The following is a 25,845-nucleotide window of genomic DNA, read 5'->3' as shown; positions in this document are numbered from 1 at the left end:
AGAAACAGTTTTCTTTAGGCATCTATGTTCTTGTTTTTCCTAGAAACAACTACAAAAAAAAAAAAAAAAAAAGGAAAGAAAGAAAGAAAAGAAAAGAAGAAGTTTGGAATGTTAGGATATATAAGCTATAATTACTGTCAAAGAGGACTTTGTGAACTGAAAAGTTAAGCCGATAACTTAAAAACAGAGATTTTGGGGAACCAGCAGTTAGCGTAATGGCTATGTCGCTTGACTCCCATGTAGTCGACCGCGGTTTGCGTCCTGGACCCGGTGGCTTAAAACTCACGCCGGGCGCGTGTGCATGCATGCCCAAGATCCCGAGAGGAGAATGGAGCGGAAGGGATTGCAGCGTGAGCATCCCCCCTGGGGGGTGATTTCTCGCTTTCTGTCTCTATGTCTCTGTCTGTCTGGCGAGCGCATGCGCCCTATAGCAAAAACCTCTCCAAAAAAAAAAAACCAACAACAACAAAAAAAACAAAACCAGAGATTTGGGCCAGTCCATGCCCTGGTGGTTAAGAGAGTTGGATTCCACCTGGCCAACTATACAGTTCAAGTCCCAAACTTCTTGGCCATTCACGTGTGTGTGTGTGTGTGTGTGTGTGTGTGTGTGTGAGAGAGAGAGAGAGAGAGAGAGAGTTCTCAAATCCCTAAAGAATAAAAATTAAAAAAAAAAAAGACAAAGATTTTAAGAATGAAAATTAGATTCCTTGATTGTTACAACAGTCACTAAATTATGCAGCTGAAGGCCCAGCTATGGTAGCATGTGCTGGTAGCATGCGCTGAAAGGCACTGCTACTCAGCAGGCTAAGACCACATGAAAGGCTCATGCTGATTCCTGGCCTACCTAAGCCAGGTGTGGTGGCATGCACCTTCAGGCCCAGCTACTCAGGAGGCTGAAGCAGGAGGAATATGATATAACAAGATCTTGTCTTTAAACAAACAAAAAATGATGCTGTTGAATATCACTAATATGATCACAATTTAGACACCTACTTTATTTTGAAACAATAGGTCAAAGATTTTAATAGACTCGATGCACTTTCCAATTGGTGGAATTTAGTATACAACCATACAATATATTACGTATTTTGGTTTTCTTAGCATTATAGCTTGAAGATCATTCCATATCAGCTGATGCAGAGCTAACTGCTCTTAAGTGGTCATGTTAAAAGGAATATTAATGGGGCTGGCAGATGGCACAGTGATTAAGGCATGACTCCCACATGGCTGAATATGATTCAAGTCCTGGACTTGGCAGCTTGCTTTCTCACTTTCCCTCTCTCTGTTTCTGGTCAAATTAAAAAGTAATAATAATAATGATAAATAAAGTTAAATAAAATAATTCTTAAAAAAAGAAAGGAACACCTGGATAAAGTCGCTTTAAAATTTAAATGATGTAGGGACCAGCAGTTAGCGTAATGGCTATGTCGCTGGACTCCCACGTAGCCAACCACGATTCGCGTCTCGGACCCGGTGGCTTAAACTCACGCCGGGCGCGTGTGCGTGCGTGCCCAAGATCTCAAGAGAAGAATGGAGGAGAAGGGATTGCGGCATGGCCATCCTCCCAGGGGGTGATTTCTCACTTTCTATTTCTCTGTCTCTCTCTGTCTGGCACGCACACGCGCCCTATAGCAAAAACCTCTCCCCCCCAAAAAAAATTTAAACGATGTATAGCGATTAAACGTATAAATAATAATTAAAATTAATAAATGAAAAATTATAAAAATAAAAGGAACACAAACAACCATATGAAGAGTTCAGAATACAGCATACAAGATAACAGAGACTTGGAAGCAGAAATACATAGAAATTATTGAAGGATTTTAGGATATTTGACCTAGAGAAAGATTTATAATGGGAATTATGATCGTTCATTCCATCATTTACTTCAAAAAAATTTCCTTGAGGAGACCAGTAGATGGCATAATGGTTTTACATTGCTAGACTCCCATGTAGTCGACTGTAGTTCGAGTCCTGGACCTGGTAGCTTATAACTCATGCTGGGTATGTGTGTGTGTGTCCCTAAAGATCCCAAGAGGAGAATGGAGGAGGAGGGAATGCGGTGTAGCCACCTCCCAACGGGGGACTGATTTCTCACTTTCCATCTCTCTAGAGAGTGCACATGTCCTATAGCAAAAATCTCTGTTTAAACAAACAAACAAAAAAAACTTCCTTGAGCACCATCTCTTTTTTGGGGGGAGAGATTTTTGCTATACGGTGTATGCGCTCACCAGAAAGACAGAGAGAGGCAAAAAGAAAGTGAGAAATCACCCTCCCCCGGGGGGATGGCCACGTCACAATCCCTTCTACTCCATTTTCCTCTCGGGATCTTGGGCACGTACGCACATGTGCTTGGCATGAGTTTAAGCCACCAGGTCTGGGACTCAACCGCGGTCGACTACATGGGAGTCCGACGACATAGCCATTACGCCAACTGCTGGTCCCAGCACCTTTTTGTTATGACATTTGTCTGCAATAAAACTGCTGGCTTAATTAAATTAAAAATCTAGGCATTATTTTTCCTATATGAACTGCATCGAAGAGTAGCCAAATAGTATAACATTTGGAACCAAATAGTAAATGAAGGCTAGTGCCTCTTTATAAAATAAAATATTCCAATTAATAAATGAAAAAGATTTGATAAAATTCAAGCATCAGCAATTTGCTTCCTCAGTGAATTAACAAATCTAGGTTTTGAACACAAATAGCTATTACTGTCACAAAAATAAAAGCCATGAGATATTAGGTATCTTCTGATAAAAGAATATAATATCACCTATAGTCTTGCCAGAGGTATCAAACTGGAGTCTGATCAAGCCTTAGAATGTAGCTATCAATAGTTGGTAATACAGAGAATAGAGGGACATGCTGAATTGCATTGAGAATAAGCATCAGCAAAATTCAGACCACAGGAAACTTCAGTTAAAATGGCCTGGGTTCTGTCATCTGTAGATTAAGAGCCTTAAAACACATATTATCGAGACAAAATAAGCAAGAATTAAACTATATCTAGACATAAATTGTGGGTGATAAAACTATAAAGAATGAAAGAAAATGTTTACTGTAAAAATCAGTTTAGGGGCCCAGCAGGTAGCATTCCGGGCTCTTTTATGTGTGTGCCCATAATCCCAAGAGGAGACTGGAGAAGGGATTGCAGTATGGCCATTCCTCTGGGGAGAGATTTCTCACTTTCTCTTTTTCTCTGTTTCTCCCTGGTAACGGTACACATCCTATAGCAAAAACTAATTTTAAAAAATATCAGTTTAGGGTCAGCCGGTGTTATAGTAGTTAAGAGGCTCGATCCCACATGGCTGACTGCGTGGTTCAATTCCCAAACTCGGCAACTGAAATAACATGTTGGATACATGTGCATGTGTGCTCAAAATCCTGAAAAAAGGAAGAAATGGAGAAGGGATTGTGGAGTGACCACCCTCTCGTGGGGGTGCTTTTTTTCTCTCTCAGACAAGCGTACATGCTCTCCAACAATTTTTTTTTAAATCAGTTTAATGGCTTCTTATATCTGTTTTATTTTATAGTAAAATAATTATGTTTTTAAAATTCAGATATTATACACAACGAATAGCAGAATTCAATTCATAGGCAAAAGTTACAGACAAGATTTCAGTCAAATAAGGAAGAACTTCCCATAAGGCAGAGTTCCTCAGCATAGAAGATATTCAAGTGGAAGATAAATAAGTACATGGAGATAATTTCTTAATTTTCTCACCTAAAGAATGGGTGCTGTAATAATCATAAGAAGTATTGTATTAGGGCTAGCCTGCGTACTGGTCGTTGAGGTGGCTGGATCCCACATGTCCAACCATGTGGTTGGAGTCCCAAACTTGTGACTGGAGAGATCTGCCGGGTGCATGTGCATGTGTGCCTAAGGTCCCGAAAGAGGGCAGAAATGGAGGAGAGAGAACTGTGGTGTGATCATGCCCCATGGAGGCAGGAAGGGTGCTTTTTCTCTCTGTCTCTAGTGAGCACACGTGCTCTCTGGCAAATTAAAAAAAAAAAAAGTTTAAAAAGAAAAAAAGCAGATGAACCAAGAAATACAAACTTCTGTTTCAGAATTGAGTTTGAGGAAAGAAAAGGATATTTTGTAACTATACAAAAAATTTTAGGAAGAAAAAAGTTAATGTTTTCTAATTGTTTTGACAACTTTAAATGGCATGGATCCGTGATGAATGACACCTTTCCTCATTTCTAAAGGCAGAAGCAGGGAAGAGAAAAACATGAAAAGAATGACTTCAGTCCAGACTGAAGTTGGTACTATTGACTGTGATGAGTACCTCACTTCCTCAGATGGTTTTTTTTTTTTTTTTTTTTTTTTTTTTTAGAAGTTTTTGCTATAGGGCGCATGCACTCGCTAGACAGAGAGATACAGAGAGAAATCACCCCCAGGGGGGATGGCCAGCGACACAGCCATTACGCTAACTGCTGGTCCTCCTCAGATGGTGTTTTAAAGCTCTACTCTTTGATTTCCCTCTTGAATGAGCGACTGATTTGCTGGTCCAGAAGCAGTTAAGAGACAGTCAAAGAGGAGTAGTTAACACTGCTCCCATTGTCAACCACATCCCCCAAGGAAGTATCTATCTTTGATGACAGACAGGAGATGAGATAAGCAATTCATGTCTCTTCTTGCTTTTCAGTCCACAGCACCACTGTGCATGGGCATCTTATAGAAAAGTCTTTATGTTTCTTTTCTTTTGTTTTTTAATTTGCCAGAGTGTGTATATGCTTGAGAGAGAGAAAGAAAGAGAGAGAGAGAATATGAGAAAACACCCTATCTAAGGCTAATGGTCTCTCCACAATTCCTTCTCCTCCTTTTCTCCCTCCTCTTGGGATTTTGGACACACATATATGTTTTTCAAGCCACCAGATCCGCCATGTAGAGTCCAGCTGCCTTACCCACCATGACACCAGCTGGCCCAAAATCCTATATGTTTTCATTGTTTGATTGATTTGGTTTATACAAGACAGTTTGAGGATAAGAGAGGAATGAGCTTTTCCTGTTGTTAAAAGGGACATATCTTCCCCTGGTCCTGATAACCAGTTCTATGGCTTAATTTTCAGGAAACCTACAGCTATAAAGAGAATGATATTCGATTGTTGAGAAAGTCATGATATATTTTTCTATGCAAAAATGTGTCATGACTTTCCAGACAGCACAATAACTAACAAATTCAAGACACTGCTTATCTTTAAAGAGAAAAGGAAAGAAATGGAAGTCAGGAGTAGTATACAAGCAATGTAATTTTAATACACATTTCTTTAAAAAAAAAAAGTTTAGTAGGCTAGCCAGTGATGTGGTGGTTGGGGTGGCTGAATCCCACTTGGCCAACTACAGTTTGAGTCCAGGACCCAGGGGCTTCAGGTACATGTGTACATGCACCAAGTGCATGCCCACAGTCCCGAGAGGAGAATGGAAAAGAGGGATTATGCTTTGGTCATCCCCCTGAGGGGGAGTGCTTTCTCACTTTCTCCCTCTCGTTCTCTGGCAAGTACATGTGTACCCTATAGCAAATTAACAAGAACAAAACAAAAACGTGAAGTGAATATAGCAAAATATAAAAACTTTGAGTAGTGAGAACATGAATGTTCATATATTATTCTCTATTTTTATTCTCTGAATATGTGAAATATCACACAAAACTCAAGATCACACAAATGAACAGAAGTAAAATATGTAAATGAAAAATAAGGAAGTGGAGGATAACATGTAAAGACCAGAGGACCAGATAAAAGGAAAGAAAGTAAATGGAAAAGTAACTAGGGAAGAAAAGATAAAAATACAACTTAGGCCCAGCCTGGTGGTTCAATCAGTAGGCAACAAACTGAACTGCAGTGCTGGAAGCCACATGGCCAACCACAGGCTCAGATCTCTGGGTCAGCTTGAAAACAAGGTGGATATACGCATGTGTGCACGTGCCTGAGATCCGGACAAGCTAGAGAACTGGGAAAGGGAAACACAACATGATGAACCCTTGTCAAGGGTGTTTATTTCTCTTTCTCTTAGGCACACACATGTGTTATCTTTTAAAAATGTGGTTTTGGACCAGCAGATGGCATAGTGGTTACATTGCTGAACTCCCACTTAGGTGATAGTGGTTTGAGTCCCAGACCCAGCAGCTTAAAACTCATGCTGGGAATATGTGTGTGTGTGTGCGCCCAAAATCCTGAGAGGAGAATGGAGGATAAGGGATTGAGGCATGCCATCCCCCCTAAGGGGTAATTTCTCACTTTCTGTCTTTCTTTGTCTCTCCCGAAAGTACACATGCCCTATATCAAAAATCCTTTTTTTTTTTAAAAAAAAAAAAGTGACTTGAGAAAGAACTGGAGGACCAGTAAATGGTTTAATGGTTACGTTGCTGGACTTCCACATAGTTGACCACAGTTCAAGTCCTGGACCTGGCAGCTTAAAACTCACCCCAGGTGTAAGTGGGTGCATGCTCAAAATTCCAAGAGAATGAAAGAATATGGATTGCAGTGTGGTCACCCCTTCTGGGGGGTGATTTCTTGCTTTCTGTCTCTCTGTATCTCTGGTAAACACACATGTCCCATAGGGAAAAAAACCACTCTTAGCAAAAAAAAAAAAAAAAAGAAAAAAGAGAGAGAGAGAGAAAGAATTGGTGTGATGCCACCATTTATTTTGCCTTTGGTCTCTCTGTCTTTTGCAGAGCTTCCAACGGCACCATGGAGATGGATCATCAGGAGGTTCACACCTCTGTGATTCACAGGAGTCACTATAAGGAGGATCCAGGGAAGAATGCTCCGTTTTCAGCAGAAAACAAGTGGTGGTTACTAATTATGATGACTTTATACTACTTTGGATTTGGATTGGCTACACATTTCTTTATAGTAAGATACCAATTGCTTCAGAAATAGAGGATATTTAAATTCACCCATGTGGGAACCAGCAGTTAGTGTAATGGCTATGTCGCTGGGCTCCCACGTAGTCGACCACGGTTCGTGTCCCGGACCCAGTGGCTTAAAACTCACGCCGGGTGCGTGTGCGTGCGTGCCCAAGATCCCAAGAGGAGAATGGAGGAGAAGGGACTGCGGCATGACCATCCCCCCTGAGGGGTGATTTCTCGCTTTCTGTCTCTATGTCTCTCTCTGTCTGTCTGGTGAGCGCACGCGCCCTATAGCGAAAAACCTCTCCAAAAAAAAAAAAAAATCAAATTCACCCATGAAACAAATATGAAAAGGGTTTTAAGAGATGCAACTTCTTTGGAAAATGGATGAAATCTTGAACTCATATAGAATACCAGATAAATTTTTAATAAACTTAAACATAAAAATACAGTTACTTTTAAAATTACAGATAGAAGAATTCTTAACATGTAATATATAGACTATGGATAGACAAAGAGTGATCCGAAAAGCAGGATAGAAACAGTAAATGATGAAATAGATTCCTAGTGAGATAAGATGACATGCAGAACAATTATCCTTGAATAGGGAAAAGATAGTTTTTCCTCTGAGACTTTAGTGAAAGAAATAAGATTTCAGACATAGATTAGTTAGGTTTTATAGGTATACGGATTAGAAATCAAGTAAATTACACTGGTAGTTTTAATTTTTTCTGTGAGGTGTGAGACATGGTCATCTGCTGACCAGAAGGCAGGAATAGAAAATGGAAGTAGATTCAAAAATAAATGTTTATGTGGGTCACTTTAGCTCTACTTTGTAAAATAGAAAGTGTGACTGTATATGAAACTGCTAGCATGAGGTAAAGTTAAGCTTTCTTTGAATTCACTCAGGGCAAAAGAAAACTTAAATGTATCCTTACAGAAAAACTAGGACAGTTGATGATTAACTTGTGATCCAAAACTTTGTTCAAATTCAGAAATGGATTTGGGAACTGAGAAGACATATTTAATAACTTTATCTAAATGTATAAAACTTCCCAAAGAAATTTGTCTTGCAAATATATACAAAACATATACAACACAAAATATAACTTGAATTATCTTGTTTATTAACCATCCTTTAGAAACTGAGGGCAACAGTGAATTTTTCTTTTAAGAGATTTTTGCTATAGGACGCGTGCATTTGCTGGAGAGACAGAGAGAAACAGAGAGACAGAAAATGAGAAGTCACTCCCCTGTGGGGGGATGGCCATATTGTAATCCCTTCTCCTCCATTCTCCTCTCGGGATTTTGGGCATGCACACACATGAGACTGGTGTGAGTCTTAAGCCACCAGGTCCAGGACTTGAACCATGGTCAACTAAGTGGGAGTCCAGCGATGTAACGATTATGCCATCCGCTGGTCCCAACACTGAATTTTAACTTCACATGCAAAATGCCTAAGAAATTCATCCCTCTGACTATTCATCACTCCTGTCTGTTAAACTTAAATGTCTCATACCATAGATATTATTATAGTGGAACTGAATTTTTTCTGAGGCAAATCTACATAACAGCAGTTTGTGTTAATTTCTTGACAGTCATTAAAGTTTATGCTATCCTCAAGTCACTTATTCTCCCTTTACTACTTGACATTATAAATCAGAAATGTCACGAAGAGGCAGACCTGGTAGTGAGATAGCTAAGGGAGCCAAATCCCACATGGCTGATAGAGGTTCAGGTCCTGGCCCCAGTAACTTGAGAAACACACCAGGAGTGTGCATGTGTGGGTGCACATGCACCCTAAGTCCAGACGGGATGGAGAAATGAAGGAAGAGGGATTGCAACACGACTATGCCCCAATGTAGGGTGCTTTCTCTACCTCTGTCAAGTGTACATACCCTTGGCAATAGGAAGGAAAGGAAATAAGGAAGAAAGGAGAAAAGGAAGGAGTCAAGACCATAAAGACTCAACACATATGATAACATTCAGCACCAGGAATAGCAAAAGCAAAAATCACCTTAGGCAGTTGAAGTGAAAAAACTAACAGAAAGCATGCTAATCCTGGTTATCAACCCTAGATCCTCAACTACCTCCTTAAACTTCATATTCCAACAGTACCTTTGGCCTAAAACATGATGGAAAATAGAGAAGAGGTGAAAAACCTGGCAGTAAATATAGATCATCTGAAATGAGTGATAAGACAGATTGAATTGCATTATTCCACTTTAGTATACAGTCCTGAATAAGTCACAAGATTGCATTCATACCTTTCTGTCTCTGAATCCAGAACGTTTCTTCTTTTTCTCTTCTGGATAAGGCTCAAGATTCGTATCTCCAGCCTTTTTTTCATGGTTACAAACTTCTCCTTCATCTTTGTTCTTCCCTTTGTTTCCAATTTCAGTCTTTAGGTTGTTTGCACATGGTGGAGATTCTGCATGAGCCCTGGATATGCAAAAAAGAAATCTGGATTAACATGAAGGTCCATCATATTAACCAAATAAGTATTCACAGATATGGCTTAGCAGGTATAACGATAAAACTTGCCAAAAATTCTACACGAAGCTCTTCAAAAAATTAAAACTAGACCTATCATATAATCTATTAATCCCACTTCTGGTTATATAGACAAAAGAAATGAAAGGCAGGATCTCAAAAAAAAAATTTTACACATCCACATTCATAACAACACTATTCATAATAGTGAAAATATGGAAGTATTCCAAATGTCCATTGGTAAATGAAATGAATAAACAAAATGTGGTAATGTATGTAATAAAATATTATCCAGCCTTAAGGAGGAAGAAAATCTTGTCATATGCTACAATATGAATAAATGTTGAGGACACTGTGCTAAGTGAAATAAGCCAGTCACCAAAAATAAATAAATAAATAAATAAATACTATATGGTTTCACTTCTGTGATTTGCCTTCGGTGAACTGTAGCAAAATTAAGAGAAAGTCAAACACAGGTTAACCAGTTAATCAGGGCCTGTGGGAAGGGAAGGGAAAACAAGAAAGAGACTTTTTTTAAAAATTTATTTATTTCTTCCATGAGTGAGAGAGACAGAGAGACAGTACCTCCACCAATGTCTTGACACTACCATCCATTCGCAGACTTAGCAAACCACAGATCATGAGCATGTGTGTGCTTGGCATACTTTGAAAGGTCTTTGGACATGAACCCTTCCATGTGGGCCAGCCTTAAAGAACATCACATGTTACTGCTGTGCCACCATTTGATCCTTAGGACTTTTTTTTTAATTTATTCTTTAATTTATGTATTTTAAAAATTTTTTTCCAGGGGTACATGTGCTTGATGGAGACACACACACACACACAGAGAGAGAGAAAGAGACAGGGAAAGTAAGAAAGCATCCTCCATGAGGCATGGTCACATTGCAATCACTGCTGTCTCTCCCTCCTTTCAGGATTTTGGGCACACAGTATATGTGCCTGGTGTCTCAAGTCTCTATGCACCTTAATCACCACACCATAGGCTGACCCAGAAATTTCTTTTTTCTTTTCTTTTTTTTTTCTTTTTTTTTTTTTTTTAAGGTTTTTGCTGTGCACTCACTGGAGAGAGAGACAGAGAAAAAGAGAAAGTGAGAAATCACTCCCTTAGGGGGTATGGCCACACCACAATCCCTTCTTCTCTTGGGATTTTGAGAACGTGTGCACAAGGTGCCTGGTGTGATTTTTCGAGTACCAAGTCCAGGACTTGAACTGGAGTCATCCATGTGGGAGGGAGTCCAGTGCCTTAATCACCATGCCACCTGTTGGCCCCTAGAAGTTTCTTTTTAGTGAGTATAAATCTTTGGTTTTTGCGAGATTAAAAAAAAATTATGGAGATCTGTTTCACAACAGTATGAATATACTTAAGTTACTGAACTGTATACTTGAAAATGGTTAAGATGGTAAACTTTAAGTTACATGTCTTTTGCCACAATTAAAAATACACAAGTAGAGAAGAAATGGAGGTTCAAAAGAGAAAAAAATAAGTATTCAAGTAAAAACTTACACTTGCAAAAAAAAAAAAAAAAAAGTTTGTGAAGATAACTGACCTGCTAGACTTTCTAAGTTAACTATCAACGGCAAGCAAAAATTGAATGTTCAGTTGAAGACCCTCTGGTTAATTACAGATTAAAACTGCCAATCTATTCCATGAAGACTTTTCCCAACATCTTTTAGCCAAGTTAATATCTCTATTCCTTTAAATTCCTACACTGTATAGTGTTTATACTACAATATATAACTTACTGTTTCGAATGGGTTACTTATCTTTTCCTAAAACCTATCTTGCTCTTCAACTACTAATAGAATCAATGACACTGATGTTTTTACAAATAAAAAATTGGCAAATATTAGCAACATCCTACAATTCAATCTAATAGATAAGGTCATTAACAAGAGACTAGCTACTGTCTTTTTTTTTTTTTTTCCTTTTAGGTCTCCAAAGTGTCTAACATAGTACTTCACACAAAGAAAGCGCGTGGTGTGTCTGTGACTGATTAAGGAACACTAAAAGAAGTCTTTGGCTATGTGGACCAGAAAGGGAGTGAAAAAAAGTGCATTGGAGCTAAGTACACTGGTACAGCAATGTGAGAAAAAAAAATTTTTTTTAATTTGCCAGGTGTGTGTGCTTGCCAGAGAGAGAGAGAGAGAGAGAGACAAAGAGACAGAGACAGAGAAAGAGAAAAAGGGAGAAAGCATCCTTCACTGGAGCATGGTCACATCCTGTTTCCTCCATTTCTCTACCCTAAAGAATTTAGGGCACACATTCACACAACCATTGTGTTTTTCAAGCTCCCTGGTCCAGAATGTGAAATGCTTGGTTGGCTATGAGGGATCTGGCTCCCTTAACTACCAGGTGCAGGGCTAGTGGTTGTTTTTTGTTTGTTTGTACTTTTACATTTACTTACTCAGTAAAGTAGACAGCAGATTCAAGTGAGCTTTTCTTTATTTTTTAATTTATTATAATTACCTTTTTTTTTCCTTTTTTCTTTTTTTGGAGAGGTTTTCGCTATAGGGCGCGTGCACTTGCCAGCCAGACAGAGAGAGACATAGAGACAGAAAGCGAGAAATCACCCTCCAGGGGGGATGGTCACACCGCAATCCCTTCTCCTCCATTCTCCTCACGGGATCTTGGGCATGCACGCACACGCGCCCGGCGTGAGTTCTAAGCCACCGGGTCCGGGACGTGAACTGCGGTCGACTACATGGGAGTCCAGCGACATAGCCATTATGCTAACTGCTGGTTCCCTATTATCATTACTTTTTAAAATTTGACCAGAGAGAGATACAGAGAAAGCAGGGCTGTTGGTTGTTTTAGCATGTGTGTGTGTGTGTGTGTGTGTGTGTGTGTGTGTACCCAAGATCCCAAGAGGAGAATGGAGAAAAGATTGTGGCGTAGCCATCCCCCCTTGGGGGTGACTTCTCGCTGCCTCTCTGTCTCTATCTCTGGTGAGCACAGGAACTCTATAGCAAAAATCTCTCTCTAAATTTCTAATCGTGCAGGGCTGGTGTTTTTTTGTTTTGTTTTGTTTTTGTTTTTGTTTTTGTTTTTTACATTTACTTACTCAGTAAAGTCAGCAGCAGATTCTGTTATAGTCTAATCAGTGAGAAATAAGAGGACATTCGGGCATAGCCAAATTTATAGGAGTTTTATTGATTAATAGACTGGCGACTACAGGAGGACTCATAAAAACCCTGCAGCCCAGAGTGCAGGGAGAAGGGGGCTTATAAAGGCAAAAATCACATTTGGGTTGGCATGGCAGGAGTAGTAATCATTGAGGAGGGGGAGGTGACAAGAGGAAGGAGTGGAGATTCGTTTGGTAACCCAGTTACAGAAGCCAGTTCAAACAGGTTAATAATCTCTAGACCTTGCTTAAACACAATGGAATCTTAATGACCTGTATGGCTAGGGCAAGGGGTATGGCATTGATTATTATACCACTAAGAGACATCTTAAGATAGGGAGTTTTTGGGATATTTATCAAAAAGACAGTAGGGATGTTAATCACTCTGTTTAGGCAAAAAGAGAATGCTAGTTTCCAATATAGAGAGGAGTTCAAAATGGAGGTGCTACTGCTTCACTGCTTCAATTCAAGTGAGCTTTCTTTTTTTAATTTATTATCATTACTTTTTAAAATTTGACCAGAGAGAGACACAGAGAAAGCAAGAGAGAGAGGGGAAGAAATAAAGTGAGAATACAAGCCACCAGGTCTAGAACTCATACTTCAGTCAGCCATGTGGGAATCCAATGCCTCAACCACCATGCCATCTGCTCCAAAAATTCTAACCAGCCTAAAAATTCTAAAAATATTTGTTTCACATGATTATTCAAAGAAGATTTAAATAATTTGAATTTGTAAACAAAAATAATAATTGGTTTTTAAAACATTAAAGCCTAATAAAAAGCAAGTTCATGTCAGGATCATGTCACTGCTTTACATATCTCTGAAGAGCTTCCTGTAATTAAAGAGTGATGGGCTGCTATACAGACCCAAGCTACTTTTTCAGAGACAAGAGACAGCATTCATACAATCCATCCTTCAAATGCTATGCTAACCACTGAAGTTAAAATATGAGTAAGATTGTCCCTGTCTTAAGGAAGTTCATAATCTATCAAAGTCAGACTACAGCAACCTCATTGAACAGCAAGGCTATTCAAGGTATTCAAACACCCCAGAAGGGTTATGATGTATTCTTAGATCTAAGAATACATCATAAAAGAGTACTCTTAAATCATGCTTAAAAAAGGAAAGGACGGAAGGAAGAAAGGAAGGAAGGAAAAAAAGAAAAGAAAAAGAAAAGAGCTTAGAAAGTAGCTTTGGAAAGTCATATAGGTTCTCCAGTAAATTAACAGTCTAACCTAAGAAAATTCAACACTTGTAAAGAAAAATCACAAATTCAAACATTCAACAAAGTAACAAACACTATGTAAAATATCTAGCAAAACATTAGACAGATGGGGGTCAGTGGGTGGTATGTTGGTTAAGGTGCTGGATTCCCACATGACAGACATTTCAGGTCCTGGACCCAGTGGCTTGAAAATAACACCAGACACATGTGAGTGTGTGTCAAAAAATCCCCAGAGGAGAAGGGAATGCGATGTGGCCATCCCCCGGGCGAGTGATTTCTCACCTTCACTCTGTCTCTCTCTCTGCGAGCCTACTTGCACTTAAGAGAGTTTGCCTGAATTTATATAGACAGAGTTTGGACCTACATATTCAGACTCCAAATCCTGAATCCTTCCTGCTATATCTAAGTATCCTTTTTGAGATTGAGGAAGTAAAAACAGAGCAAAAATGTGAAAAAATGCTGCTTTATTAACAGCACTCTAATATGAGTTCCAAGGACCATATTTATGTCAATTCATGTCAGAGATTTAAAAATTAGCCATTTGTTGGAGCCAGCAGGTGATGCGGTGGTTAAGGCACTGAACTTCCACATGGCCAACTGCAGTTTAAGTCCCAGATCTGAAGGGCTTGCTTTCTCATTTTTCCACTCTCTGGTCAAATTAAAAAATAATATTAGGGGCCAGCATCATGTAATGGCTATGTCTTTGGACTCCCATGTAGTCAACTGCACTTCGAGTCCCAGACCTGGTGGCTTAAACTCACTCTCTCTCACTCTGTCCCTCTCTGGTCAAATGAAAATAAATAAATAAAGATAAATAATTAGTCTTTTAAATGGGATTAAAAATGGAAAAGAGATTTTTTTAAAAAGAATTATTTTATTGGGAACCAGCAGTTAGCATAATGGCTATGTTGCTGGATTCCCACGTAGTTGACCGCGGTTCGCATCCCGGACCCCGTGGCTTAGAACTCACACCAGGCACATGTGCGTGCGTGCCGAAGATCCTGAGAGGAGAATGGAGGAGAAGGGATTGCGGCATGACCATCCCCCGTGAGGGGTGATTTCTCGCTTTCTGCCTCTATGTCTCTCTCTGTCTGTCTGGCGAGTGCACGCGCCCTATAGCGAAAACCGCCCCCTAAAGGAAAAACCCCCAAAAAAAAAAAAAAAAAAAAAGAATTATTTTATTTAACTTTATTTATTTATTTATTTTAATTTGACCAAAGAAGGGCAGAGTGAGAGAGAGAGAAAAAAGTGAAAAAGCAAGCCACCAGGTCCAGGACTGAGGGAGTCCAGCAACCTTCACTACCACACCACCTGCCAACCCTGGAAAAGAAATTTTTATCCTTTACATTAATGTTAGACATTTTCAGATAAAAATATTGCTTTTTTAAAAATGTTATCATTCTATTTCTTTCTTGTGAGAGAATGAGAGTGATAGAGTGAGAATATTTAAGTGTGAGACAGAGTGAAAGAGAGAGGGGTGCACCCCTAGAGGGTCTCACTATGTCGTAATCTCTCTCAGCAAAACCTAGTCAGTCAGAATCATGGGCATGCACATATACCCACTATTCCCAGATCAACCCAGGGTCCTGGTCCTCTATATGGCTTCCAGCACTGCAGAGTAGCACTCCACCATCTACACCAAGGCCAAGATCCATATTGTGTTTTTGTAATTAAGCTATAAAATTTAAAGTTAAAAATTATATAGTACACTTTAAAAAAAAAAAACTTTCAGTCTCACTTATTAGGAACAAAGTTATTCCTGCCCATTTAACGATGGTACAAACCCAGTGGAAAACTGGCAGTTCTGAATAAAGTTCAACATCTATTTACCAAATGACCTAGCAACTCCACTCCTAGGTATTTAACAAAAAGAAATGAAGACATATATAGATTTAAAAGCAGTTTTATTAATGAAAGCAAAAAACTGCAAACAACTCAAATAGCCTTCAACTGGTAAGTGAATCAACAAATTGTCACATATTCATATAAAAGAATACTATCTGATTATAAAAAGAACACAAACTTATGATACACATGGAATACTATAAAAAATATTATGCTGAGTAAAAGATGGGTAAAAAAGTACATTACGATTCCATTTACATTAAATTCTGAAAGGTCAAAACTAATCTATAGTGATAAAAATCAATGGTTACTTGGAATGGTGGGCAGTATGAGACTGGCTAGGAAGAGGCATTACAGGAAACAGGCAAAACTTGAAGCACAATGTTTCCTATTCATTGTCTTGGCATAACTGCTGAATTATTTTAAAGATCTCAATTCATAAACAAATATTATCAATGCCAAATTATTTGAGCAAGAAATTCAGATACAAAGTTAAGACAGAAATCAACTCCTTTCTGAAAACAGAGACAACTGGAAGAATAAAAGCATGCGTAGGAACAAGATGATCAGATAACACTCACCTCTTCCATAAGAGACCAGTACTTGCAGTTACTGCAGATGCTCCCAGAAAAGCAACCACCATTAGTCTTCGCCTTGTCTGGATTGGCTGTGATCCTCCATGGTACCATCGAGAGCCCACAGCCAGTTCTGCCAAGGCAGAAAGTGAATTAAGACGAAACATCCTGTGGACAAAAAGTAGAAATGTCACTCCTAGCTAGTGATAGTGACGATACTGATGATTGTGGTGGTGGTGGTATTGCTGATGACAATAATTAGCATCAACAGAGCTAACAGGTGGCATAGTGGTTAAGGCACTGGACTCCCACATGGCCAACTGGTTTGAATCCTGGACCTGGCAGCTCGAAAGTCATGCCAAGCATATGTGCATGCATGCCCAAAATCCCAGGAGAAAGGAGGAGAAGAGATTGCTGTATGGCCATCCCCCCCAGGGAGTGATTTCTCACTTTCCCTCTCATTGTCTTTCTGATCAGCACACATGCCCTATGGCAAAAAAATCCCTTTAAAAAAAAAAAAAGAATTAGGAGGAATAGCAAATGGCATAATGGTTACATTGCTGGACTCCCATATGGCCGACCATGGCTTGAGTCCCAGACCCAGTGGCTTGAAAATCACATCAGATGCATGTACACTAGTGTCCAAAATCCCAAGAGGAGAATGGAGGAGAAGGGATTATAGCATGGATATACCCCCTGGGGAATGATTCCTCAATTTCTGTCTCTCTCTCTCTCCGTGGGGAGCACACACACCCTATAGAAAAAATCTCTAGTAAAAAAAGGGCCAGCAGGTGGCATAGTGGTTAAGGGCACTGGACTCCCACATAGCCAACTGTGGTTCAAGTCCCAGACCTGGCAACTTTCTTTCTTTCTCTCTCTCTCACTCATTCTGTCCCTGTCTGATCAAATTAAAATAAATAAATGCTAAAATAAATTAAATAAAATAATTCCTTTTTTTAAAAAAAAGGATTGTATCAAGATCACCAACAAGCACTAAGTACTGAGTCTATGGCAGCCACTACTTTAAACACATTGCATGGATTATCCCATTTAATCCTCAGAATAATTTGTGAGAAAACTACTACTTACAAACCAATATATTTAAGTACATTTACAAGACAGAAACCACATAATAATTTGAACAGAGAAAAATCTAATATAAAACATTAATTACAACAGGAGAGAGAGAGAGGGAAAGTGAGAAAGCAAGCTGCCAGGTTCAGGACTTGAACCATGGTCAGACATGTGGGAGCTCAGTGTCTTAACCACCATGCCACCCACTGGTCCCAGTACTATGCTATTTTTATTATTGTTGCAATATATATATATATATTTTTTTTTTTGAGAGGTTTTTGCTATAGGGCCCGTGCGCTTGCCAGAAAGACAGAGACAGGGGAACAGAAAGCGAGAAATCACCCCCCAGGGGGATGGCCACGCCGCAATCCCTTCTCCTCCATTCTCCTCTTGGGATCTTGGGCACGCACACACACGTGCCCGGAGTGAGTTTAAGCCGCCCGGTCCAGGACTTGAACCGCGGTCGACTACGTGGGAGTCCAGCAACATGGCCATTACACTAACTGCTGGTCCCTCATTGCAAAATATTTTGAAGTCAGGTAGTGAGATGCTTCTTATTTTTTGTTTTGCACAGTATTGCCTTGGTGATATGAGGTCTTTTATGATTCCAGACAAATTTTATAATTTTTTTTTCTGTTTCCATTAAGAATGTCACAGGCAGTTGGATTAGAATCACATTGAATATGTAAATTAATTTGCATAGAACTGATACTTTGATCATACTTACTCTTTTAATCCAAGAACATGGGATGTATTTCCATTTTTTTGTATCATACACAATTTCTCTTTTCAGTTTTTCATAGTTTTCCTTGTAGAGGTCTTTCACTCTGATTAGATTTATTCCTAGGTATCTTATTTGTCCTGTGGCTATTGTAAATGGGGTTGCTTTCTTCAATTCTATCTAGTCTGTTCATTTTTGGTGCATAAAAATGCACATGGAACTTTTTAAAACAGTGCATCTCTAAAATGATATCTTGAAAAACTGTAATATAGTACAAATGATAGAAAATTAAAATACTAGGTTGAGGTTGGGTTAGTCAGTAAAAGCTTTTGTTTAGCCTGAAGCCTTCAGAATGGTGTAAAATTTTGATCAGGTGATAGAAAAGTCAGGTGTATCCCAGAGCCTTAAGATCATTTCAGGGACCTTCTTCCATAGAATTAATGAGAAATGGTTTTTATCCTCTAGACAATCACCTTGAGGCCACAATATAGCTCCTCATTCTTTTATTCCACCTGGCAGGTTGAAAAAAAAGAACGCACATTTCTTTCTGGTTCCATGACCTTTTTGTAGCTATAATTCATTCAAATCAATACCCCCTCCCCTACAACCCTTGACTGTTCTCTAAGAAGTCCTCTGCTTTCTCATTTAAATTACCTTATACTTTGGATATATCTTCCTATGGCAAATAACATATTTGCTTATATACAGCTTGCTTCCTCCACTTGGTTTTGAACTTTTTATAAGACCAAAATTAAACTGTTCCTCTTTGTAAACACATAGTCTAATACAAGCTTCGTTTCATCGTAAAGTACTTAATATATTTAACAACATATTTTACTTTCACATGAAAAATGTCTACTTTCACATGAAAAATGTCTGGGTACAATCTACTACATATGGATATCGGTTCCTAACATTTAAGTATACTTCTCAGCCTCTAATTTACTGAGAAAGTGATGTCTTTTATTGTCTGGGTCGAAGTCAGATTAAAGTCTTAGCTGTCCCCTACTATCACTGAGCTAGTTATTGACTCTTCCCTGGGACCTATAATTCTTAAGTAAACATTGCTCCTAGAACCCTTCATCCAACCTAGGTCCAGTTTCAAAGCTAGAATTAAATCCTGCCCTCACAGACAAAATAACATTAATTTTTCTTCCATTTTCTATGATCGAAGCTTTAGTAGTAGTACATTTCTTACATCCCTCCCTAATTCCAGAAATCATCTTTTTACTGTATATACTTGAGCGAAATCCAGCATTACGGAGACTGTCCATTATTTATTATTTTATATGGGTTTTTTTTTTGGGGGGGGGAGGTTTTTGCTATAGGGAGTGTACGCTCACCAGAAAGATAGAAACAGAGACAGAAAGTGAGAAATCACCGACCAGGGAGATGGCCACGTTACATTCCCTTCTTCTCCATTCTCCTCTTGGGATCTCGACAAGCACGCACACATGCCCGGTGTGAGTTTAAGCCACCAGGTCTGGGAGTCAAACCGCAGTCCACTACATGGAAGTCCACTGACATAGCCATTACACTAACTGCTGGTCCCAAAATCCAGCATTAGGGAGACTGTCCATTATATTTTTCTTCTGTCTGAAAACTTCTGATTTTTTTGGCTTATTTTAAAATTAATATTTCCCAAATCAAATATTTATAAACATTTTATAAATATTGCTTTTGGCTACAGCAAAAATGAATACAACTAAAACATACATATCAGGAAAAATATTACTCATCACTGATAATAGAAAGAAAAGGGCACTTGGAAGTATTCAATGTGAAAAACAGATAACCAGTTCAAAAGTTGGAATAGACAAAGAACATGGAAGGGTGGAAATTTACATCTATATCCTTGATTGAGCCAACATACAATGTATACTGGATGGAAAATCTCATTTTGTAAAAAATGTGTATACTGTATTGATGTACAGTGAATGACTGTAAATAAATAGATAAATTAATTAAAAAGAAAAGAAAGAAATTTACAACATCTGATTAGATCTGGAGAATTAGCTAGACATAACGATCACTAGGTAAGTCACAATCCTTTGAAAAGAGACTTTGAATCCCAGACAGAAGTTTAATCACATACAATTGAGCAGGAAGCCACAAAATTTCTTAGATAAGAAAAAATAAACATGGTGAAAACATTGTTTAAACAATATCAATCTTGGGCCCTCAGGTGGTGTGGTGGTTGAGGTGCTGGACTCCCATGTGGCCGACCACAGTTTGAGTACAGAACCTAGAGGCTTGCTTTCTCATTTTCCCTATTACTCTCTCTGTGTCACTCTCTGGTGAGCGAATGTGCCCTATAGCAAAACTTAAAATAATAATAATCAATAAAATAATAATTAAAAAAGAACAAAGTCAGAAAGAACTAACAGGAAAGTACTGAGTACAGCCAGAAGGCACCTAATAACCTAGATACTGGGTGATGAATGCCTCCATTAGGATAAGTATAGAAACCAAAAATAGAACCAAACTAAACATTTCCAAAGAGAAACAAAATGATCAGATATCAGTATATAACATACCAATACCTAACTGCGTAGGCGATATGGAAGATGAAAAGGGGAAAGAGATTAAAATAATAATGGCATCACTAAGCACAATGGTAGAAAATAAAATGGACTAGGATTCCCATGACCCAAGAGCTTGTCTCAACTCTACTGCTAAACAACTGTGTGCACAAAGGATGCTCAATCTCTCTTGGGGAAAAATTCACACACTGGTAAAATGAAAGAATTGCCTAGATGAGCTTAGGGTTCCTTTGATCTCTCTAAAGCTCTCATATTGCTGACAAAAAAAAAAACAAAAAAACACTACAGCAAAACTTAATCTATTTCACTTGGGAGAAGGGGCTAAGAACGTACCATATATTCAAAAATTATTCGTTTGGGGGTATATATTTCTAAATGCTATGGCTCTAGGAGATTTCAAACTTTCGGAAGTTCTTAATTTTACTAACATTCCACTTAAATTATGATGTTGTAATGCAAATGTTAGTATCTCCATCTCATTTCACTATGATTTTAATCTTTAAAGTATGCATCAAAAGATATATCTAGGGCTGGCCACAAAGTGCAGGGATTAAGTACAGTATATTGGTGGGCCAGCAGGTGGCGTGGTAGATAAAGGCACTGGATTTCCACATTGCTGACCACGGTTTGAGTCCTGGAGCTGATGGCTTGCTTTCTCTTTCTCTCTCTCTGTCTCTCTCTAGTCAAATAATAATCTAACAATAATAATAATAACAAATGGAATTAAATAAATAATTCTTTTTAAAAAAATAAAGGTACAGTATATTGGGAACCAGATCCCACATCTCGGTGCTGGCAGCTTGATAAACACACTAGGCACAAGTGTGTATGTGCCCCAAGTCCTGATGGAAAGGAGAAATGAAGGAAGAAGGACTGCTGTGTAACCATACCACAAGCACGCACACATGCCCGGTGTGAGTTTAAGCCACCAGGTCTGGGAGTCAAACCGCAGTCCACTACATGGAAGTCCACTGACATAGCCATTACACTAACTGCTGGTCCCAAAATCCAGCATTAGGGAGACTGTCCATTATATTTTTCTTCTGTCTGAAAACTTCTGATTTTTTTGGCTTATTTTAAAATTAATATTTCCCAAATCAAATATTTATAAACATTTTATAAATATTGCTTTTGGCTACAGCAAAAATGAATACAACTAAAACATACATATCAGGAAAAATATTACTCATCACTGATAATAGAAAGAAAAGGGCACTTGGAAGTATTCAATGTGAAAAACAGATAACCAGTTCAAAAGTTGGAATAGACAAAGAACATGGAAGGGTGGAAATTTACATCTATATCCTTGATTGAGCCAACATACAATGTATACTGGATGGAAAATCTCATTTTGTAAAAAATGTGTATACTGTATTGATGTACAGTGAATGACTGTAAATAAATAGATAAATTAATTAAAAAGAAAAGAAAGAAATTTACAACATCTGATTAGATCTGGAGAATTAGCTAGACATAACGATCACTAGGTAAGTCACAATCCTTTGAAAAGAGACTTTGAATCCCAGACAGAAGTTTAATCACATACAATTGAGCAGGAAGCCACAAAATTTCTTAGATAAGAAAAAATAAACATGGTGAAAACATTGTTTAAACAATATCAATCTTGGGCCCTCAGGTGGTGTGGTGGTTGAGGTGCTGGACTCCCATGTGGCCGACCACAGTTTGAGTACAGAACCTAGAGGCTTGCTTTCTCATTTTCCCTATTACTCTCTCTGTGTCACTCTCTGGTGAGCGAATGTGCCCTATAGCAAAACTTAAAATAATAATAATCAATAAAATAATAATTAAAAAAGAACAAAGTCAGAAAGAACTAACAGGAAAGTACTGAGTACAGCCAGAAGGCACCTAATAACCTAGATACTGGGTGATGAATGCCTCCATTAGGATAAGTATAGAAACCAAAAATAGAACCAAACTAAACATTTCCAAAGAGAAACAAAATGATCAGATATCAGTATATAACATACCAATACCTAACTGCGTAGGCGATATGGAAGATGAAAAGGGGAAAGAGATTAAAATAATAATGGCATCACTAAGCACAATGGTAGAAAATAAAATGGACTAGGATTCCCATGACCCAAGAGCTTGTCTCAACTCTACTGCTAAACAACTGTGTGCACAAAGGATGCTCAATCTCTCTTGGGGAAAAATTCACACACTGGTAAAATGAAAGAATTGCCTAGATGAGCTTAGGGTTCCTTTGATCTCTCTAAAGCTCTAATATTGCTGACAAAAAAAAACAAAAAAACACTACAGCAAAACTTAATCTATTTCACTTGGGAGAAGGGGCTAAGAACGTACCATATATTCAAAAATTATTCGTTTGGGGGTATATATTTCTAAATGCTATGGCTCTAGGAGATTTCAAACTTTCGGAAGTTCTTAATTTTACTAACATTCCACTTAAATTATGATGTTGTAATGCAAATGTTAGTATCTCCATCTCATTTCACTATGATTTTAATCTTTAAAGTATGCATCAAAAGATATATCTAGGGCTGGCCACAAAGTGCAGGGATTAAGTACAGTATATTGGTGGGCCAGCAGGTGGCGTGGTAGATAAAGGCACTGGATTTCCACATTGCTGACCACGGTTTGAGTCCTGGAGCTGATGGCTTGCTTTCTCTTTCTCTCTCTCTGTCTCTCTCTAGTCAAATAATAATCTAACAATAATAATAATAACAAATGGAATTAAATAAATAATTCTTTTTAAAAAAATAAAGGTACAGTATATTGGGAACCAGATCCCACATCTCGGTGCTGGCAGCTTGATAAACACACTAGGCACAAGTGTGTATGTGCCCCAAGTCCTGATGGAAAGGAGAAATGAAGGAAGAAGGACTGCTGTGTAACCATACCCTATTAGAGGTGCCGTCTCTCTCTTTCTGCTTTTTTCTGTCTGGCGAGCACACATAACTTATGGCAATTAAAAAAAAAAAAAAGATGTATCTATTCATTTTCTCTAGTGCAATTTTCATAGATGCCAAGTAAATTTTTTAAAATTCACTGTGGAAAGACGCTATTATAATTGAATCCTTAGCTCTGTAGTGATGAAACAATGCAATGAATGTGTTAATTTTTGATGAGAAACAAATTTAAGAAGATTGGCTTTCCAACTGAGTCTGGAAAATTGACTAGGCCAACTGGCAGCAGTTAAGTAGTAATGAAGATTAACATATACATTTATGATATCAGTTAAATTAAGTCAAAAGTATTGTAGTATAATTTTCTTTTCTAAAGTACCACCCCCAGGAAGACATGTCTCTAAGAAACTGCTTTGATATGAAATGAAAAAAGATAAGAGATTTTTCTAACCAAGAAATGTCAAGAAAGGTAACTAAAAGAAAATTTTGTTACCAAAGAAAAGCATTATTCATTCAACAAGAAACAAGTTGGGGGGGGAGGGGGGTCGACAGGTGGCATGGTGGTTAAGGTGCTAGATTCCCACATGGCCAACCCTGGTTTGAGTCCTGGACCTGGTGGCTTGCCTTCTCACGCTTCCGCTCTCTCTCTGGTAAAATTGAAGAATAAGAATAAATAAATTAAATTAAATAATTCTTTTTAAAAAAAAAATAATATATATATATATGGACTATTAAGCTTAATGTATTGCTTTTAGTAATTTCAAAGGGTCAGGAAATCATCTATTTCAATATCTTTGTTATATAAGTGATGAAATTGAGATCCAGATAAGTAATGTCATTTACTCATAGTTAAGTAGTAAAGAAACCTAATAATAATAATAAGAATAAATAAAATTAAATCAAAAAATAATTTTAAAAAGATAAACAATAGTATAATAGCATAATGGATAGAATGTAAATATTAAAAATGATAATCATAACATATTAAAACATCATTTCATAAACCAATAGGAAGTTGTGCTAAAAATATAAAAACATTTGGAAAAAGGAATAAAAATGGTTCTGAAAACTATGAAAAGATACTTAATGTCACTTATAATAGGAAAATGCAAATTAAGATTATACTACTTTTCACCCATCCAGGTGGCAAAAATCCAAAAGGTTGAAAACATACTTGTTGGCAATGCTATATTGACACTATCGATGAAGATGTAATTTAGTACAATCTATGAAAGGTAATTTGGTAATATCCATAATTACCCATATAAGGCCTAGTTCGGTAGCGCAGGCAGTAGAGCACTGCTGCTTGATCCTGGAGCCACATGGAAGGTCTGAGTTCAGATCCTGAGTGGACTTGAACACAATGGGAGGGCTCTGCACAGGCCGATGATCCTAACTGGCTAGGAGGCGGAGGAGAGGACTGTCACCCAGCAAGACCTTGTGTCAAGGGTATTTGCTTGTCTCCCTCCCTTCTTCCAAGAAATAAGTAAGTAAAGTTAAAAAGATTACCCATAAAACCTGCATACATTGCCCTGGCAATCCCATTTCTGATAATGTCCCCTACAGATATACCTGTATACCTGTGAAATTATGCAAACATATATGGTTGTTCATCACATCACAGTTTTATAAGAGCAAAAGACTAAGAACTACCCTAATGTTCACCAAGAGGGCAATAGTTAAAGTATGAAAACTCTAGGGAACCAGCAGTTAGCGTAATGGCTATGTCGCTGGACTCCCACGTAGTCGACCGCGGTTCGTGTCCCGGACCCGGTGGCTTAAAACTCATGCCGGGCGCGTGTGCGTGCGTGCCCAAGATCCCGAGAGGAGAATGGAGGAGAAGGGATTGCGGCGTGACCATCCCCCCTGGGGGGTGATTTCTCGCTTTCTGTCTCTATGTCTCTCTCTGTCTGTCTGGCGAGCGCACACGCCCTACAGTGAAAATCTCTCAAAAAAAAAAAAAAGTATGAAAACTCTATATAAGGTAATGCTATGTAGCAATAAAAAGGGAATGAAAAAACTACATATAGATATGAAAAGAGTTCTAAGACATACTGTTACCCAAAACAGGCAAGGTGTGGAATACCATATATAGTATGGTACCCATTTTTGTAGAAGGGGAAATGCATATGTACTTACAAGTAACTTCAAAAAGTAACATAGAAAAGTAATAGTAGTGATACCACGTAGAGGTAAGAAATAAGTGAGGTAAGAAATACAGATATTTTTATGATATACTATTTTATTTAAAACTATGTTTAAGTATTTGTACATGCAAAAAAATACAGTATTTAATATTTGCATTTTCATGTAAGTTTAAAGACAAAATACAAAGTAATATGCATATGCTAATTAAAACTATAAAATATGTTTATAGTTTAATTTTTATTTATAAAAAAATTTAGGTTATGCATATAATTTTTTTTTTTAAAGATTTTTGCCATAGAGGCTATGTGCTCACCGGAGAGAGACAGAGAGAGA

At 38.1% G+C, this 25,845-nt stretch overlaps 1 protein-coding gene across 2 annotated transcripts in view; it reads right to left on the bottom strand.

The window, feature by feature from the left end:
• MICU1 (mitochondrial calcium uptake 1) overlaps positions 1 to 25,845 on the bottom strand; it is a 288,729-nt gene that overhangs the window by 212,579 nt on the left and 50,305 nt on the right. For both annotated transcript variants that reach the window (XM_006170082.3, XM_006170083.3), the window contains exons 2-3: positions 16,145 to 16,306; positions 9,125 to 9,299 (exon numbers count right to left, since the gene is read on the bottom strand). In XM_006170082.3, coding sequence (XP_006170144.1) covers positions 9,125 to 9,299; positions 16,145 to 16,305 — 336 coding nt within the window. In that variant the 5' untranslated portion in view covers position 16,306. The remainder of the gene's footprint in view (positions 1 to 9,124; positions 9,300 to 16,144; positions 16,307 to 25,845) is intronic.

The sequence above is a fragment of the Tupaia chinensis genome, unplaced genomic scaffold (genome assembly GCF_000334495.1).
Source record: "Tupaia chinensis unplaced genomic scaffold, TupChi_1.0 Scaffold148012_1, whole genome shotgun sequence".
In the NCBI taxonomy this organism is placed as follows: Eukaryota; Metazoa; Chordata; class Mammalia; order Scandentia; family Tupaiidae; genus Tupaia; species Tupaia belangeri.
This window is presented reverse-complemented; position numbering and strand designations above follow the sequence as displayed.